This window comes from Erythrolamprus reginae, chromosome 11 (assembly GCF_031021105.1).
Source record: "Erythrolamprus reginae isolate rEryReg1 chromosome 11, rEryReg1.hap1, whole genome shotgun sequence".
Lineage (NCBI taxonomy): Eukaryota > Metazoa > Chordata > Lepidosauria > Squamata > Dipsadidae > Erythrolamprus > Erythrolamprus reginae.
In genome coordinates, this window is record NC_091960.1 from 11,954,560 (window position 1) to 11,971,406 (window position 16,847).

A 16,847-nucleotide genomic window follows, 5' to 3' on the forward strand; every position below is an offset into this window, starting at 1 on the left:
ATAGATAGATAGATATAGATAGATAACACTTTCATCCATTCTGATGAACCCTGAGCAAATTCATACCTTCCATGCTTGTCAGAAGTCACATCCCATAATGCCAGGCCATTTTAATTGTACATTATGATATTCTCATCATGATCAGATCAGATCTGATCTACCTCAAGGCAAATTTGGGGACAAAACCTCCTGGCTTCAAAACTGGTGTTAAGCTACTCATTTCTCTGGGAGGAATCAGAGCGATAAAGTAGGGGAGCCCACAGCTCTCTAAATTTTATTGGACCATAGCTCCCACCATCGTTAGTTAGCAGGGTCAAGGATGCTGAGAGTTGTGATCAATAAAAACCTGGAGAATCCCAAGGTTCAGAGACCCTCCATTAGTGACAGAAAAGATGGAAGAACAGAGGAATGGTTATAATCTTAGTACAGTGGTGCCTCTACTTAAGAACTTAATTTATTCCGTGACCAGGTTCTTAAGTAGAAAAGTTTGTAAGTAGAAGCAATTGTTCCCATCGGAATCAATGTAAAAGCAAATAATGCTTGCAAACCCATTAGGAAAGAAATAAAAGCTCGGAATTTGGGTGGGAGGAGGAGGAGGAAGAAGAAGAAGAGGAGGAGGAGGACAGTTGCTGCCCAGAGCAAAGGGAGTGTTTCTTTTCTCTAGGCGCTGGCAGAGGTTCATTCCCTCTCCAAGCACCCAGAGAAAGGAAAATGCTCCGTTCGCTCTGGACTGCCAAAGCTTCCTTAAGCTCCACCGAAATGCTCCTCTGGCAGCCCCGAAAAGTCCGAGATGGCCGGGATTAAAGGGGGAATGGCAGGAAACTGGCCAGGCCTTCGTGCCGCTCTCAAATTTCCTGGGAATTTTTTCCGGGCTCAGGTTCTTAAGTAGAAAATGGTTCTTAAGAAGAGGCAAAAAATATTGAACACCCGGTTCTTATCTAGAAAACTTCTTAAGTAGAGGCGTTCTTAAGTGGAGGTACCACTGTAACTAGCTTATCCTGCCAGGCATAGCTACAATAAATACCTCGGTCATTGCTCCTTGATAGGACAAAGTAGTAAACCCTTAACACCAGTACCTACTTGCTGTTCTCTTTCCCCAGTGGGTGAGTTTGTGAGCGAAGCACTTCTTGTACCAGACAAGTGCAAATTCCTCCACCAAGAGAAAATGGACTCCTGTGAGACCTACTTGTATTGGCACAGTGTGGCTAAAGAGGTGAGTAACTGTGGGCTCCTTATCAACTGCATTCCAGCATTTCCACTTGAGCCCGGGGAAGTTTAAAAAGGCTGGCAAGAAATCTGAAGAGATAAGTAGGGATTGTTGTTGTTGTTTTAAATCAAGAACATTCTGAATTGTTGAGCAATTCTTCCAAGCATGGGTTGATAGGGGGTTGCTTCCTTGCCTTCTTATTAAACACTCTAGGACAGTAATGGCAAACCTTTTTTCCCTCGGGTGCCGAAAGAGCATACGCATGTGCTATTGTGCTTGCACGAGTGCCCAGACCCATAATTCAACGCCTGGGGAGGGCAAAAACAGCTTCCCCCCACCCCACAGAGCAGTAATAGGCAGCCAGAATTTTTACTGCCACCCTGTGGGTGTGGCTTAATTTGTGGGTGTGGCTTAATGGTCACGTGACTGGGGAGGAGTGGCTTGCCACCCATGTGACCAAGTGGGAGTGGCTTGAACAATCATCATTGTTCAAGTGAACTGTTAAGTCCTTGAGTTACAACCTCACCAGTGTCGCTTGCTGGGGTGACAAGCCGAGCCGAGCCCGGTAATCCAGGAAATGACTGCCGCCGATCAGCTGGAGCTGCGCACGCAGCTTCATTTCCGCCAGTGGAACTGCGTTCCACCCCATCCTGTCTGCTGCCCACCCCTGCCCCAGGGGCCCTCTGGAGGCCAGAAACGGCCTGTTTCCCAACTTCTAGTGGGCCTACTGGGCTCATCTTTCACCCTCCCCAGGCTCCAAAGGCTTCCTTGAATCAGAGGGAGGGTAAAAACACCTCCTCCATCCCCCTGGAGGCTCTCTGGAAACCAAAAACACCCTCCCAAAGCCTCTGTGCAAGCCAAAAATCAGCGGCACACATGTATGTTGGAGCTGAGCTAGGGCAACCGCGCCATAGGTTCACCATCACTGCTCAAGGACCATGATAGCAAACCTATGGCATGCGTGGCAAAGGTGGCACACAGACACGCCATTGACAGCTGCTTTTCCTGTGCACCAGCCAGCTTGTCTTCACAGCCTAAACATGGCCCCAGAAGCAGCCATTTTCCAAGCTGTTTTTGAGCCATTTCCAGGCCATTTTGAGGGTGGTTTATGGGCCATTTCCAGGCTATTTTCAGCTGTCTTGGGTCTGTTTTGGGTTTCCTGTGCATGCACATCCATGTGCCTGCACAGACATTTGGGCACTTATTGTCGAAAAGTTTCACCATCACAGCCTGGGTTTACATGGCACTCTAGATGGAAAGTTCACTGTATCGTGTGCAGTGAAAGGCTACCAAACTTTTTACTACCACACTGTGGGCGTGGTTTATTTTGTGGGTGTGGCTTGATGGACATGTGAACAGGTAGGAGTGGCTTTCCAGACATGTGACCAGGTGGGCGTGACCAAGGATTTTCCAAGCACCTCAAAACAATCCCCATGTCAATGGACTCAAAACAAGCAAGTCATCGAATTCCCCCACATCCTAGACGTGAGCAGCTATAAAACAGTGAAATGACAGAAACATCTCACTTAGGATTTTGAAAGCACATTTTGAGCATTGTCATAAAGGGGCCTTCATGATTAAAATGGCCACTCACAAAATAATAGTGCTGTACTGCGGGCCACTGAAGCTGACTGTAGATCTGTAGGTCAGCGGTCCAAATCTCATCACCGGCTCAAGGTTGACTCAGCCTTCCATCCTTCCGAGGTGGGTCAAATGAGGACCCGGATTGTGGGGGCAATAGGCTGGCTCTGTTAAAAAGTGCAGAGCACTGCACACCAAGACAACTAGACACAAGAACAGTTTTTTCCCGAACGCCATCACTCTGCTAAACAAATAATCCCCTCAACATTGTCAAACTTTTTACTAAATCTGCAGTTCTATATCTACTAGTTTTTCTCATCATTCCTATCATCTTTTTCCTCCCACTTAGGACTGTATGACTGTAAATTGTTGCTTGTATCCTAAGATTTTTATTAATATTGATTGTTTCTTCATTGCTTATTTGACCCCTATGACAATCATTAAGTGTGGTACCACATGATTCTTGACAAATGTATCTTTTTATTTTATGTACCCTGAGAGCACCTGCACCAAGACAAATTCCTTGTGTGTCCAATCACACTTGGCCAATAAAAATCTATTCTATTCTATTCTATTGCTAACATGTTGCTAGCCGCCCTGAGTCTAAGGAGAAAGGTGGCATAATCAATCAATCAATCAATAATCACTTACTCCAAGGCAACAATCTAAAGTGTTCCTTGCTGCTTTCACAGCCTTAGTGAACGTCCCAAAATGCTCCATTCCACATAACCCTCCTTCCTGCAGACTACCAAACAAAATCAAAGTTTCTGGCAAAGCTTTAGGTCTCAAGGATTATTCATTTTATTTTTCTAGAGCAGGGGTCCCCAAACTTGGAAACTTTAAGACTTGTGAATTACAACTCCCAGAATTCTCCAGCCAACTATGAAGACCTCTGTTCTAGAGAATACTATAGCCATTCGGAAAGGAGGCGGAGGCAGAAACCCAGATCACGTAGAATTAATTCCAGATCTTATCTCCTTATACTTTTCTTAGACACTTGTTTGTAGCATAATCACCAGCTTTGGGGTTTTTAAATGCTTTCAGGAAGAATGCAGAGGCTGCCTAAAGAAGACCCCCTGCATTTTCTTTCAACATCTTTCGGTGCAAATTGGGTGCTCTGGGGTGGAGCTCCATTTTCACTACCCCACTGCGTTCCACCCCATCTCCCCTGGTCATGGGAATCCGGGCGTTGCATTGCATCATTTTAACCTTGTCCATATCCACTTTTCAGGCCTGCAGTGGTGAACATCTTGAGCTACACAGCTACGGCATGCTACTGCCTTGTGGAGCTGACCGTTTCCGAGGGGTGGAGTATGTCTGCTGCCCCTCACGCCCACCAGCCATCAGGGTGGAGCAAGCTACGGAGGGTCCCCCGGTGGCTGTCCATTTAAGGGAGGAAGCCCTGCGCAGGTGAGCCATTGAGTCTGAGCAAATCCAGGTGCATCCCAGCGGCCGGGTAGATTCCCAAAGAGTCGGCCTTCTCCAGGTCCCGTCGGCCAAGCAATGTCGACTAGCGGGGTCTAGGGGAAGAGCCTTCTCTGTGGCGGCCCCGGCCTTCTGGAATGAACTTCCTCCATAGATGCATACCGTCCCCTCCCTCCTGGTCTTTCGTAAAGCTCTGAAGATCTATCTCGTGAGCCATGAGATTGTACCCAGCTGGTATGAATGATTGAATTGGATGAATGTGGATGACTGTATATGGGGTTTTAGATTTTTATTGATTTTGTATATGTCTTTTTAAAATCATTAGATTTCTCACATATACTGTTTGCATTTACAATGTTGTACACCACCCCGAGTCATTTCAAGAAAGGCGGCATAGAAATCTAATAAACGAATGAATGAATAAATAAATAATAAGGTGGTTAATATTACATTGAGACCAAATCTTAGCCCTTGCAAATCTTATTTCATCTAGAATGTTCCTGGATCTGGGTCTTAAGAGGGAAATCTGCAAGGAAATGTTTAGATATATGTGTCTACGTGCTTGTACTTATGTGTGCCACGTGACTCCCAGCAACCAACTAGTGCTCACAGCGGTGGCCTTCTCCAGGTCCCGTTGGCAAAACAATGCTTCTTGGCGGGACCATGAGGGAGGGCCTTCTCTGTGGCGGCTCCGGCTCTATGGACCCAACTGCCCCGACCCTTCTGGCCTTATGAATGGCTGTGAAAACATGGCTCTGCTGGCAGGTCTGGAGCCATTAATAACTAGCTGCCCCTAGCGGTAGGAATGTCTGTTGATATTTTGGTTTTTTTAAAATTGGTTATTTTATTATTGCTATTATATTGCTATTGTCTTTTATTCTGTACTTATTAATTTATTACGACTCTATGCCGCCCAGAATCCGCCTCTCTCCGTGGACTCAGGGCGGCTCACAACAAATAAAAAGATACAATATAAAACTTTTCTAACCCAATTAATAGAATAATTACTTTAGAAATTGTCTTAAAACTAGTCATTTAAAAAAATGAACAAAGTGTGGAAAAAAATTTACAACTGGGTGGAAATCAAGAAAAAGGTATAGTAAATAGAATTGTTAAAAAATAAATCTTGTAAATATATTAAGTGTAAATGTTTAATGTTGTATTGTTTGATGTCTAAATGTTTGTAAGTCATATAAAATAAAATAAAAATATTTAAAAAAAAAAAAAAAACGAACAATCGCATCCATACTGTCAAATTCAAAATATTTACTGGACAGAGGCTGGGGTCTAGTGACTCCAAGTCTGCCAGCATAGGTGCGTTTTCAAGTTCTTACGAAAGGCTAGGAGGGTGGGGGCAGTGCGAATCTCTGGAGGGAGTTGATTCCAGAGGGCAGAGGCCCCCACAGAGAAGGCTTTTCTCCTAGGCCCCACCAAGCGACATTGTTTAGTTGAGGGGCCTGGAGAAGGGCAACTCTGTGGGACCTAACTGGGTGCTGGGATTCATGCGACAGAAGGCGGTCCCGCAGGCAATCTGGTCCTATGCCATGTAGGGCTTTATAGGTTATAACCAAAACTTTGTTTTTGTTTTTTTAAAAAAATATTTTTTTATTAATTTGCATAAACAAACATAACAAACATAACATGTAACACTTAGTGGAGCTACAGTCACTCCGCTCATAATAGAAGTTGTCATTGTGTTAAAAAAGAAAAAAGAAAAAATCTTATTGTTATTTAATACCATCTATACCAGTGTTTTTCAACCAGTGTGCCGTGGCACACTAGTGTGCCGCGAGACATGGTCAGGTGTGCCGCGAAGCTCAGAGAGAAAGAAAGCAAGGGAGAGAGAAAGCCAGAGAGAGAGAAAGCAAGAGAGAAAGAAAGCAAGAGAGAGAAAGAGCGAGAGAAAGAGAGAAAAAGAGAACAAGAGAGAGAGAGAGAAAGAAAGAGAGAGAGAGAAAACAAGAGAAAGAAAGAGAGAGAGAAAGAGAGAGAAAGAAAGAAAGAGAGAGAGAGAGAAAGAGCACGCGTGAGAGAGAGAGAAAGAGAACAAGAGAGAGAGAAAGAAAGCAAGAGAGAGAGAGAAAACAAGAGAAAGAAAGAAAGAGAGAGAGAGAGAGAGCACGAGAGAGAAAGAAAGCAAGAGAGAGAGAGAAAGAGAGGGAGGGAAGGAGAGAGAGAGAAAGACATAGAGGGAGGGAGGGAGAGAGAAAGAGAGTAAAAAAGAGAGGAAGGAAGGAAGAGAAAGAAAGAGGGATGGAGAGAGAGAAAGAAAGAGGAAGGAAGGGAGAGAAAGAGGGAGGGAGAAAGAAATAGAGTGAAGGGGAGGAAGAGAGAGAGAGAGGGTTTTTTTGTCCAAACTTTTTTTACCCCCCCCTCCCCCACTCAATGTGCCCCAGGGTTTTGCAAATGTAAAAAATGTGCCGTGGCTCAAAAAAGGTTGAAAATCACTGATCTATACGATATGTGAAAGTATCAATTATAACATAGTAAGTAAAAACACATCTGAAAATTTATAAAAACATACTGTATATGGAAATTCTTGAATTATGAATTAAATTCAACTAAAATAAACAAGAGAAGAAAAAAAGGAATTTACATTTATAATGTAAATAATCACCATCTAATACAGTATAACAAATATATTCAAAATAATATAGCAGCAAACTTATCTCTTTTTTTTTGTTTCCAACTAAGTTTATACCTTTTGCCAAACATCATAAAATTCTGTTCAAACCAAAACTTTGAATTGGGTCCAGAAACCAATTGGCAGCCAATGCAGTCTGTGGAGTGCTGAAGGGACATGGGCATATAATAATAATAATAATAATAATAATGATGATGATGATGATGATGATGATGATGATGATGATGATGATGATGATGCTTGCTTGATGGTCTTGTCGACGATCTTAACTCAATGTATTTTCTTTTTCCTTCAGCAACAAAGTGCCTACAGGGCGTATTCCAACCGAGGAAGAAAGCTTGGAATTGGAAGAAGACCGGAATGTGGATGAAGAAGAGGAAGAGGAGGTGGAGGAGGAGGAGGAAGAGGAGGAGGAGGAAGAGGAGGAAGAAGAAGAGATTCCTGGAGAGAGTGCTCCTGACTCTAACCGTTTCCGTACTGCCTGGGATGACTATTATGTGGAACCAGGATACTACGACGACAGCGTCACGCAAACCACCATCACCACTACAACTCAGACCACAGAGGAAGATGTCAAAGGTAAGCAGTGGAGGGAAAAGACCCATCTTAAGAGTCAACCGCATAGAGGTCCATGTTCTCTCTTGCTCTTCCTTACCATCTCAACCTCCTAAAGGAGAGACTGTGTCAATGAAGGAAGAGAAAGGCAGCCCCTAATGCAGTGATGGCAAACTTATGGCACGCATGCCACAGGTAACACGTGGAGCCATATCTGCTGGCATGTGAGTCGTTGCCCTAGCTCAGCTCCAACGGGCATGTGCTTGCTGGGTAGATTATTTTTGGCTTGCACAGAGGTTCTGGGAGGCCGTTTTTGGCTTCCGGAGAGCCTCCGTGGGGATGGGAGAGGGCGTTTTTACCCTCCTCCGGCTCCTGGGAAGCCTTTGGAGCCTGGGGAGGGCAAAACACAAGCCTACTGGGCCCACCAGAAGTTGAAAAAAAGGCCATTTCCGGCCTCCAGAGGGCCTCCGGAGGATGGGGAAACTGTTGTTGCCCTCCCCAGGCATATAATAATAATAATAATAATAATAATAATAATAATAATAATAATAATAAAAAAAAAAAAATATAATTTATTGATTTATTGAAAGGGGAACGGGGAACAGGGAGTACAAAAAATAAGGCTAAGAAAAAATAAAAATACACATATCCAGTTAGCATCTGTAGTATATATAACTTAATGTATATCAGTTCATAATATTAGACTAAGCATAATCCTATCACATTCAAGATTTACAGTTGAAATGGAAAAAGACATATGTCCAAATAAAATCAATAGTTTATATTACTATAAATTGCCGTATTACATTCAAAGTTTAAACTGTATAATTTTTTAATCTAATACATATAATGATTTAAAGGTGAGGGCCCCTGGAAGGATGGGGAAACAGTTTTTGCCCTCCCCAGGCATATAATAATAATAATAATAATAATAATAATAATAATAATAATAATAATAATAATAATAATAACAACAACAACAACAAACAACAGTAATAATAATAACAGTAATAGTAATAGTAATAATAATAATTTACTAGATTTGTATGCCGCCCCTCTCCAAAGATTCGGTGCGGCATACAAATCTAATTATGGGTGTGGACACTCGCGCATGCATGATAGCACACATGCATGCTCTTTCGCCATCCCTGCTCTAAAGCTTCTCTGGATGACCACACAGTTAGATTAAATGTGTAAAAAGGGGAAACATCATTTTCTAAAACGTTTTTGGCCTCTAGAGAGCCCCAGAGGATGTTGCTGGTGATTTCATTATGTCCCCAGAGGTTTGTTTTTTTTAAAAAAAAAAAGGTTTGGCCTTTGAGGTTGTTTTGATGGATTTGAGATTAAGTTATCTTCAAATGTCTCCCTAAACTAGTGTTTCTCTATTATTTTCTGTTACGCCCCCCTAGGAAGAAGTAAACATTTTGCCCCACCCCCAACCCTCCTCTGGGACGATTGTTTGCAATATTCAGCATGTTTTCCCTGAAAAAATTCAAGCGGCTTATCAGCGTGATTTATTTTATTTTATTTATTAATCAGACTTGTATGCCGCCCCTCTCCGCAGACTCGGGGCGGCATACAAATCTGGTGTAATGTGTTTAAGTGATGCCTTAATTTATTAGGCTTCATGCTGTCCACTGCCAACATTTTTAGACATAGTAAACATACCAGTCTTTCCTCATCTCCCACCATAGTCACAGTGAAGTCAAGTGCTACATATATGCTTCATCTTATTTCCTCATCTTAGCTTTCGGGAGACTTAACGTTTGTCTCATTATCTCCGTCTCTCTCCTCCTTTCCTTTCCTCCCTGTTAAATATTTTTCCATGGTTGTATCTTGAGTGTTTGTTATATGCACTTCATATCTCCTACTCTGTGCTGCGTGTTATTGTTTGGGGCAAAAAAAATATCCTACTCCCTGTGGCAAAAAAAAGCATGTTCCCTGGGGTCATGCGCGCCCCTGCCATCACTCCGCATCCCCTCCAGGGTCGGGTCGCCCCACTATTTGAGAAACACCGCCCTAAACTAAGAACACTGGATGCTCTAGGACAGTAATGGCGAACCTGTTTTCCTAGGGTGCCAAAAGAGCATGCATGCATGCAATCACACATTCACAAGTGCCCACACCCATAATTCAATACCTGGGCATGCTGAAAACAGCTTCCCCCGCTCACCGGAGACCTTCTGGAGGGCAGAAATGGCCTGTTTTCCAATTTCTGGTGGGCCCAGTAGGCTCATGTTTCGCCCTCCCCAGGTTCCAAAGGCTTTCCTGGACCCAAGGGAGGGTAAAAACGTCCTCTCCGATTCCCCCGGAGGCTCTCTGGAGGGCAAAAATGCCCTCCCAGAGCCTCTGTGTGAGCCAAAAATCAGCTGGCTGGCACACTCATGAATGTTGGAGCTGAGCTAGGGCAATGGCTTGCGTGCCAGCAGATATGGCTCCGAGTAAATAATGTATATTTTTGTGTACCTGTGTGAAATACGTATGTACACATATGGCATATATACATAGAATTAAATTATTATTATTATTATTATTATTTATTAGATTTGTATGCCGCCCTTCTCTGAAGACTCAGGGCAGCTCACAGGATACAAAAGCAACACTACAACAAATCTAATTAATTAAAAATAGTATATAAATAATATAAATAGTATATTTTGGATGTTCGGTAATCGTAAAGAGAGAGAGAAATTGTATCTCTTTGAGGCGAAGAGAGGCCAGGCACCCTAACCCAAACCCTTGACTATGTGACATCAAGTTGGCCATCTTTAAGCCAGTCACATGATTATCAAGCCACTCCCACCTGGTCATATGGTTGACAAGCCACACCCACAAAATAAGCCACGCCCACAGTGTGGTAGTAAAAAATGTTGTAGCCCTTCACTGTCTCTGATCCAGAAGAAGAAAGAAGGCCAGCATATGAAGACTTTTTAAGGATGAGAGAAGACCTTTGGCATTTTTCTCAAGGCTTTCTCAGAACTTTGAGCCAATGTCAACCATTGTAAAATCATTGCTGAAGGACAGATCAAAAGAAAGAGGAATATAGGCCCTGCAAAATAGGGACAGACTCTATTGCTGTGAAGAGCTGCAAAAAATTTACTACCACAGTGGGTGTGGCTTATTTTGTGGGTGTGGCTTGCCTGCCATGTGACCAGGTGGGAGTGGCTTGATGATCATGTGGCTGGGGGAGGCGTGACGATCATGTGACTGGCTTAAAGGTGGCCAACTTGAGTGTCACTCATGTCAAGGGTTTGGGTGAAAGTTAGAGTGCCTGGCCTCTCCTCGCCTCAAAGAGATACAATTTCAGTCTTCTATGTTTCTATGTTTCTACACATTCAACCTCATTTACTGCAATAGGAAAAACACCTCCCTGCCTTTCGCAAGCTCCTTAAAACCCACCTCTGTCGTCAGGCATGGGGGAATTGAATTGAAATTTCCCTTCCCCCTAGGCTTATAGAATTTATACACAGTATGCTTGTATGTATGAGTGGTTATTTAAATTGGGGGTTTTTTAGATTATTTTTAATATTGGATTTGTTTACATTGTCTTTTTATATTGTTGTTAGCCGCTCCGAGTCTTCGGAGAGGGGCGGCATACAAATCTAATAAATACAAATACAAATACCTAGAGTCCAGAAGGGGGGGGGCAATCAAAATGTTTCTACCGGTTCTGCGTACCTGACCAAAGTTTCTCTACTGGTTCTGTGTACCTGACTGTACCCATAGGAGCCCATCACTGCTCTGTGGCATTGAAAGTAGAGGCAAGTAGAGGGGTCTGTAATATGGTAAATGATTTAGCTATACTAGATAAATGGTCAAAGCAATGGAAACTGCAGTTTAATGTTTCCAAATGTAAAATAATGCACTTGGGGAAAAGGAATCCTCAATCTGAGTATTGCATTGACAGTCCTGTGTTAGCAAAAACTTCAGAAGAGAAGGATTTAGGGGTAGCGATTTCTGACAGTCACAAAATGGGTGAGCAGTGTGGTCGGGCAGTAGGAAAAGCAAGTAGGATGCTTGGCTGCATAGCTAGAGGTATAACAAGCAGGAAGAGGGAGATTGTGATCCCCTTATATAGAGCGCTGGTGAGACCCCATTTGGAATACTGTGTTCAGTTCTGGAGACCTCACCTACAAAAAGATATTGACAAAATTGAACGGGTCCAAAGACGGGCTACAAGAATGGTGGAAGGACTTAAGCATAAGACGTGTCAGGAAAGACTTCATGAACTCAACCTGTATAGTCTGGAGGACAGAAGGAAAAGAGGGGACATGATCGAAACATTTAAATATGTTTAAGGGTTAAATAAGGTTCAGGAGGGAAGTGTTTTTAATAGGAAAGTGAACACAAGAACAAGGGGACACAATCTGAAGTTAGTTGGGGGAAAGATCAAAAGCAACGTGAGAAAATATTATTTTACTGAAAGAGTAGAAGATCCTTGGAACAAACTTCCAGCAGACATGGTTGGTAAATCCACAGTAACTGAATTTAAACATGCCTGAGATAAACATATATCCATTGTAAGATAAAATACAGGAAATAGTATAAGGGCAGACTAGATGGACCAGGAGGTCTTTTTCTGCCGTCAGTCTTCTATGTTTCTATGTTTCTAAGATGCCATCTACTACTAGGTTGCGAAAGAAGGGAATGGTCAGCTGTTCGGCTGCTTCTCTGAGTGTCCACCGCCTCCTCCTCTTCACAATGGGAAGTCTGTTTTGCAGACAGCGCCGAACCTGGCTCTCCCTGACACTAAGGGGTAGATGATGTTTCGAATCCAAGCCTCCTTCAGATGGGGGGAAGCGAGGGGGCTCGCGTGCTTCCTTCCGCCCTCAAACGAATCACTGCGGGATGCTTTGCCCAAATAGATTTGCACGCCTGGGCGGTTTTAAATATCCGCGATAGGTGACTTCTGCAGGGTCAGGCATATTTTAACAGAGGAAGCCGTTGCAATTGTACTTTGTGCTTCGGAATGCAAATCCGTCGATGTCAGCCTGCTGCAGAAATTGGGACCCACCGAGGAGAGTAATTGAATCTTAATTATATTCCAGGAAGAGTAGAGATTGCTGTTGAATTTCTCAGCAAGTGAGAATCCTGGCGTAATTAACTGAGCCAGATCTGAAACCGTTCGCTAGTTCTTGCAGTTCCACCCTCTCTCAAGAAGAAACTGGATTGTCTCTTATACCTAGTCCTCAGCATGTCTGTCAATAATGGATGAGTGTTTACATTCTCTGCATTTCTACGCTCCCTTTTTAGATAAGTCCACCTTTTTTTAAAGGCTGGATTCACCCACTCGCTGAGCCCTGGAATATAGACATAGCACTAAGACTTATATCCAGGGGTGGGATACTGCCCGGAGGGGGGGGGCAGGAGACACACAGTGAAGGGCTACCAAAATTTTTAGTACCACACTGTGAGCGTGGCTTATGCAGGACACCCTGCATTTTCTTCCAACATCTTTCAGTGCAAATTGGATGATTACCAACCTCCTGTCCAGGCAGCAGTCCTACACATTGGGAAGAAGAATCTGAACTCCAAATACGAACTGAATAATCAAATCATCACAGATAATCCCCACTCGGTTAAAGACCTTGGTATACTAATAACAAAAGATTTAAGTGCCAAAGCCCACTGCAACAACATAGCCAAGAAGGCTTCAAGAGTTGTAAACCTAATCCTACGTAGCTTCTGCTCTGGCAATCTCACACTGCTTACCAGAGCTTACAAAAATTTTGCCAGACCTATTCTAGAATACAGCTCATCTGTTTGGAACCCATATCGCATCTCAGACATTAACACTCTTGAAAATGTCCAAAGATACTTCACCAGAAGAGCCCTTCACTCCTCCACTCGAAATAGAATACCCTACAAGACTAGACTTTCATTCCTGGGCCTAGAAAGTTTAGAACTAAGACGCCTTAAACAAGATCTAAGTATTTCCCACAAGATCATATGCTGCAATGTCCTGCCTGTTGGCGACTACTTCAGCTTCAACCACAACAACACAAGAGCACACAACAGATTTAAACTTAATATTAACCGCTCCAAACGTGACAGTAAAAAATACTACTTCAGTAACCGAGTTGTCGAAGTGTGGAATTCATTACCGGACTCCAAAGTGTCATACCCAAACCCCCAACACTTTACCCTTAGATTGTCTACAGTTGACCTATCCAGATTCCTAAGAGGTCAGTAAGGAGCGAGTACAAGTGCACTAGAGTGCCTTCCGTCCCCTGTCCTATTGCTCTCCTATATCTCCTATACCTTTCTTCTATTCCTATATCTCTTCTTCTATTCTTTCATTGATATGTTCTATTACTATATCTTCTTTTCTATTCTTTCACAGACATATTTTACTATGAGTATCTCCTCTATAACCTTCATCATGTATTTTACTATGTGTATATAGATATATACCCACTAAAACCCTCATTGTGTATTGGACAAAATAAATAAATAAAAATAAAATAAATAAACACAGTAGGGTAGCAAAAAATAAGCTCCACCCCAAAGCACCCAATTTGCACTGAAAGATGTTGAAAGAAAATGCAGGGCGTCCTACATAAGCAACGCCCACAGTGTGGTAGTAAAAATTTTGGTAGTCCTTCACTGCTTATATCCTGCTTCATAGTCCTTTATAACGGGGGTTTCCAACCTGCATCCACCCCCGTCTGTATACCGGCACTGGGCCATGGCATACCAGAAAACAGCCACGCAAAGAAGCGATTTCTCTTCCATGGGATGCAGCAGGCAACATGCAAAACCACACCCCTCCCGTCCGTGGAAAAGTCTCTCTCCACCAACTGGTCCCTGGTGCCCAAACATTGAGTGGAGGGGCTGCTTTACAGCCCTCTCTAAGCAGTTTACAGAGTCAGTATATTGCCCCCAACAATCTGGGTTCTCATTTTGCTGATTTTGGAAGGATGGAAGGGTGAGATAGAAGCCAGCGAGAATCAAAGTGCTGGCAGTCTGCGGAATTAGCCTGCAAGTCTGCGGAGAGGGTCGGCATACAAATCTAATGAATTATTATTATTATTATTATTATTATTATTATTATTATTATTATTATTATTGCACTCTAACAACTGCACCACCATGGTTCTTATATTATTATTATTATTATTATTATTATTATTATTATTATTATTATTATTATTATTATTATGTCAGTACAACACAGCAAACGAGATCACTATGCTGGATTTCGTATTCCATCACCAGTCGGGCGCTTCCCAAGCACTTAGGACTGCGTGATGTAGCGGCGAATTATGTTTGCCGATCCCAGTAAAGCGGCCTTTTGCAATTGACAGATGGAGATTTTGTCAATTCCGATGGTTTTCAAATGTCTGCTGAGATCCTTTGGCACTGCTCCCAGCGTGCCAAGTACCACTGGGACCCCTTTCACTGGCTTATGCCAGAGTCGTTGCAGCTCGATTTTTAGATCTTCGTATTTCACTAATTTCTCTAGCTGCTTCTCCTCAATTCTGCTGTCTCCTGGGATTGCGATGTCAATGATCCATGTCAATGATCCATGTCAATGATCCATTATTATTATTATTATTATTATTATTATTATTATTATTATTATTACTACTATTACTATTATTACTATTATTACTATTATTACTATTATTATTATTATTAATTAGACTTGTATGCCACCCCTCTCTGGATCATCCTTTCCGTTGGCCATGCTGCCTGGAACCAAAAGTTATTGTTCTCCAAAACATTTCAAAGGCAACAGCTTATGTTACCTCTGCTTTAAGACCAATAAGAAGGCCTGGCCTTGTGTAACACGATTGCTGTCTATACAGTGACCCCGACCCCTCGCCCAACGGACGGGGTGGATGTTTATTTTGAAATGCCTGGAGATGGGAATGAACACGCCAACTTCCTGCGAGCCAAGATGGACCTGGAGGAGCGGCGCATGAAACAGATCAATGAGGTAATGGCTGGACAGGCAGGAAAGAGGATTTGCTCAGCTTGCAGATATGGAAGCTTTCACTGCATGGTTCAGTTTGATGACTTCAGAGACACTCATGGGGCCATCAAAGGATTTCTCTTGACAGATTGCACCCCTACAATGATGGGGACAATCTAATTCCATTAGAAATGATGAATGTGCAGTATAAATCATACTGACTTGTAGGAGCCATGGCTTAAATCTTTCTTTCTTTTTTTCTTTCTTTCTTTTTTTTCTTTCTTTCTCATTTTTCCTTTTTTCTTTCTTTCTTTCATCTTCTTTTCTTCCTTCCTTCTTCCTTTCTCCCTCCTCCCTCCCTCCCTCCCTTCTTTCTTTGTCTTTCTCTCTCTCTCTCTCTCTCTTTCTTTCTTTCTCATTTTTTCTTTTTTCTTTCTTTCTTTCATCTTCTCTTCTTCCTTCCTCCCTTCTTCCTTTCTTCTTCCTTCCTCCCTCCCTTCTTTCTTTGTCTTTCTTTCTCTCTCTCTCTTTCTTTCTTTCTCATTTTTTCTTTTTTCTTTCTTTCTTTCATCTTCTCTTCTTCCTTCCTTCTTCCTTTCTTCCTCCCTCCCTTCTTTCTTTGTCCTTCTCTCTCTCTCTCTCTCTCTCTCTCTCTCATTCTTTCTCTTTTACTTCCTAAAGAATTATTCCATGGGGAACATAGTACATGTTTTGCAGATCAGGCATCAGTTGTTTTTTTACCTTAAAGTTCATATCAGAAGAGATCAACGTTGACCCACTATTAAAAATTTAACAATGTCGGCAGTGAGCTTGATATTGTTGGTTTTCTATTCTCTGGAGGTTTTTAAGAAGAGAGTGAGTGGATGGTCGCTTCCCAAGGATGGTTTATTTGGTTTTCCTGCACGTCATAGAGATTTGGACAAATGATCTATAGTTCATGGCTCAGGAAAACAGCTTCCTATTCCTTGCTCAGGCAGGCAGTTCTAGTTCTATCTTTGAGAGGTTGGGAGTCAGGATCTGAGGGCTTAGTATAGTTGGATTAGTAATCAGCTTGCAGCCAGGAGAAGGCCATGCTTAATGTCCCAAAGGTGTTTTATTCAAGAGGCAACTGGACTTTCTGGTTTTTCTATGAAGACTTTTCGCTTCTCATCCAAGGAGCTTCTTCAGTTCTGACTGGATGGTGGGAACTGAGGAAGCTTCTTGGATGAGAAGCGAAACATCTTCAAAGAAAAACCAGTTGCCTCTTGGAAAAAGAAACCATGACCTGGTTTAGAGACAATGGCTCAATGGCAGGCAGATGGAGGGACAGTCAGTTCGACCATCAGAACTGAGGAAGCTTCCTAGATGAGGAGTGAAATGTTTTCTTCACCTTTGAGACAACCATTTATTTATTATTTATTTATTCATTATAGGCCACCCTGACTCAGGGCGGCTTACAGAATAAAATATAAACAAGGATAAAAATTGTGCAAAACAATTAAAAAATTAAGAAAAGTAGACAATGTAAAACAATCAAT

The 16,847-nt window shown here is 42.5% G+C and overlaps 1 protein-coding gene across 2 annotated transcripts in view; it reads left to right on the top strand.

The window, feature by feature from the left end:
• The window catches only part of APLP1 (amyloid beta precursor like protein 1), an 87,644-nt gene that overhangs the window by 19,076 nt on the left and 51,721 nt on the right, over window positions 1-16,847 (top strand). For both annotated transcript variants that reach the window (XM_070764902.1, XM_070764903.1), the window contains exons 4-7: window positions 1,101-1,213; window positions 4,020-4,198; window positions 7,153-7,436; window positions 15,224-15,354. In XM_070764902.1, coding sequence (XP_070621003.1) covers window positions 1,101-1,213; window positions 4,020-4,198; window positions 7,153-7,436; window positions 15,224-15,354 — 707 coding nt within the window. The remainder of the gene's footprint in view (window positions 1-1,100; window positions 1,214-4,019; window positions 4,199-7,152; window positions 7,437-15,223; window positions 15,355-16,847) is intronic.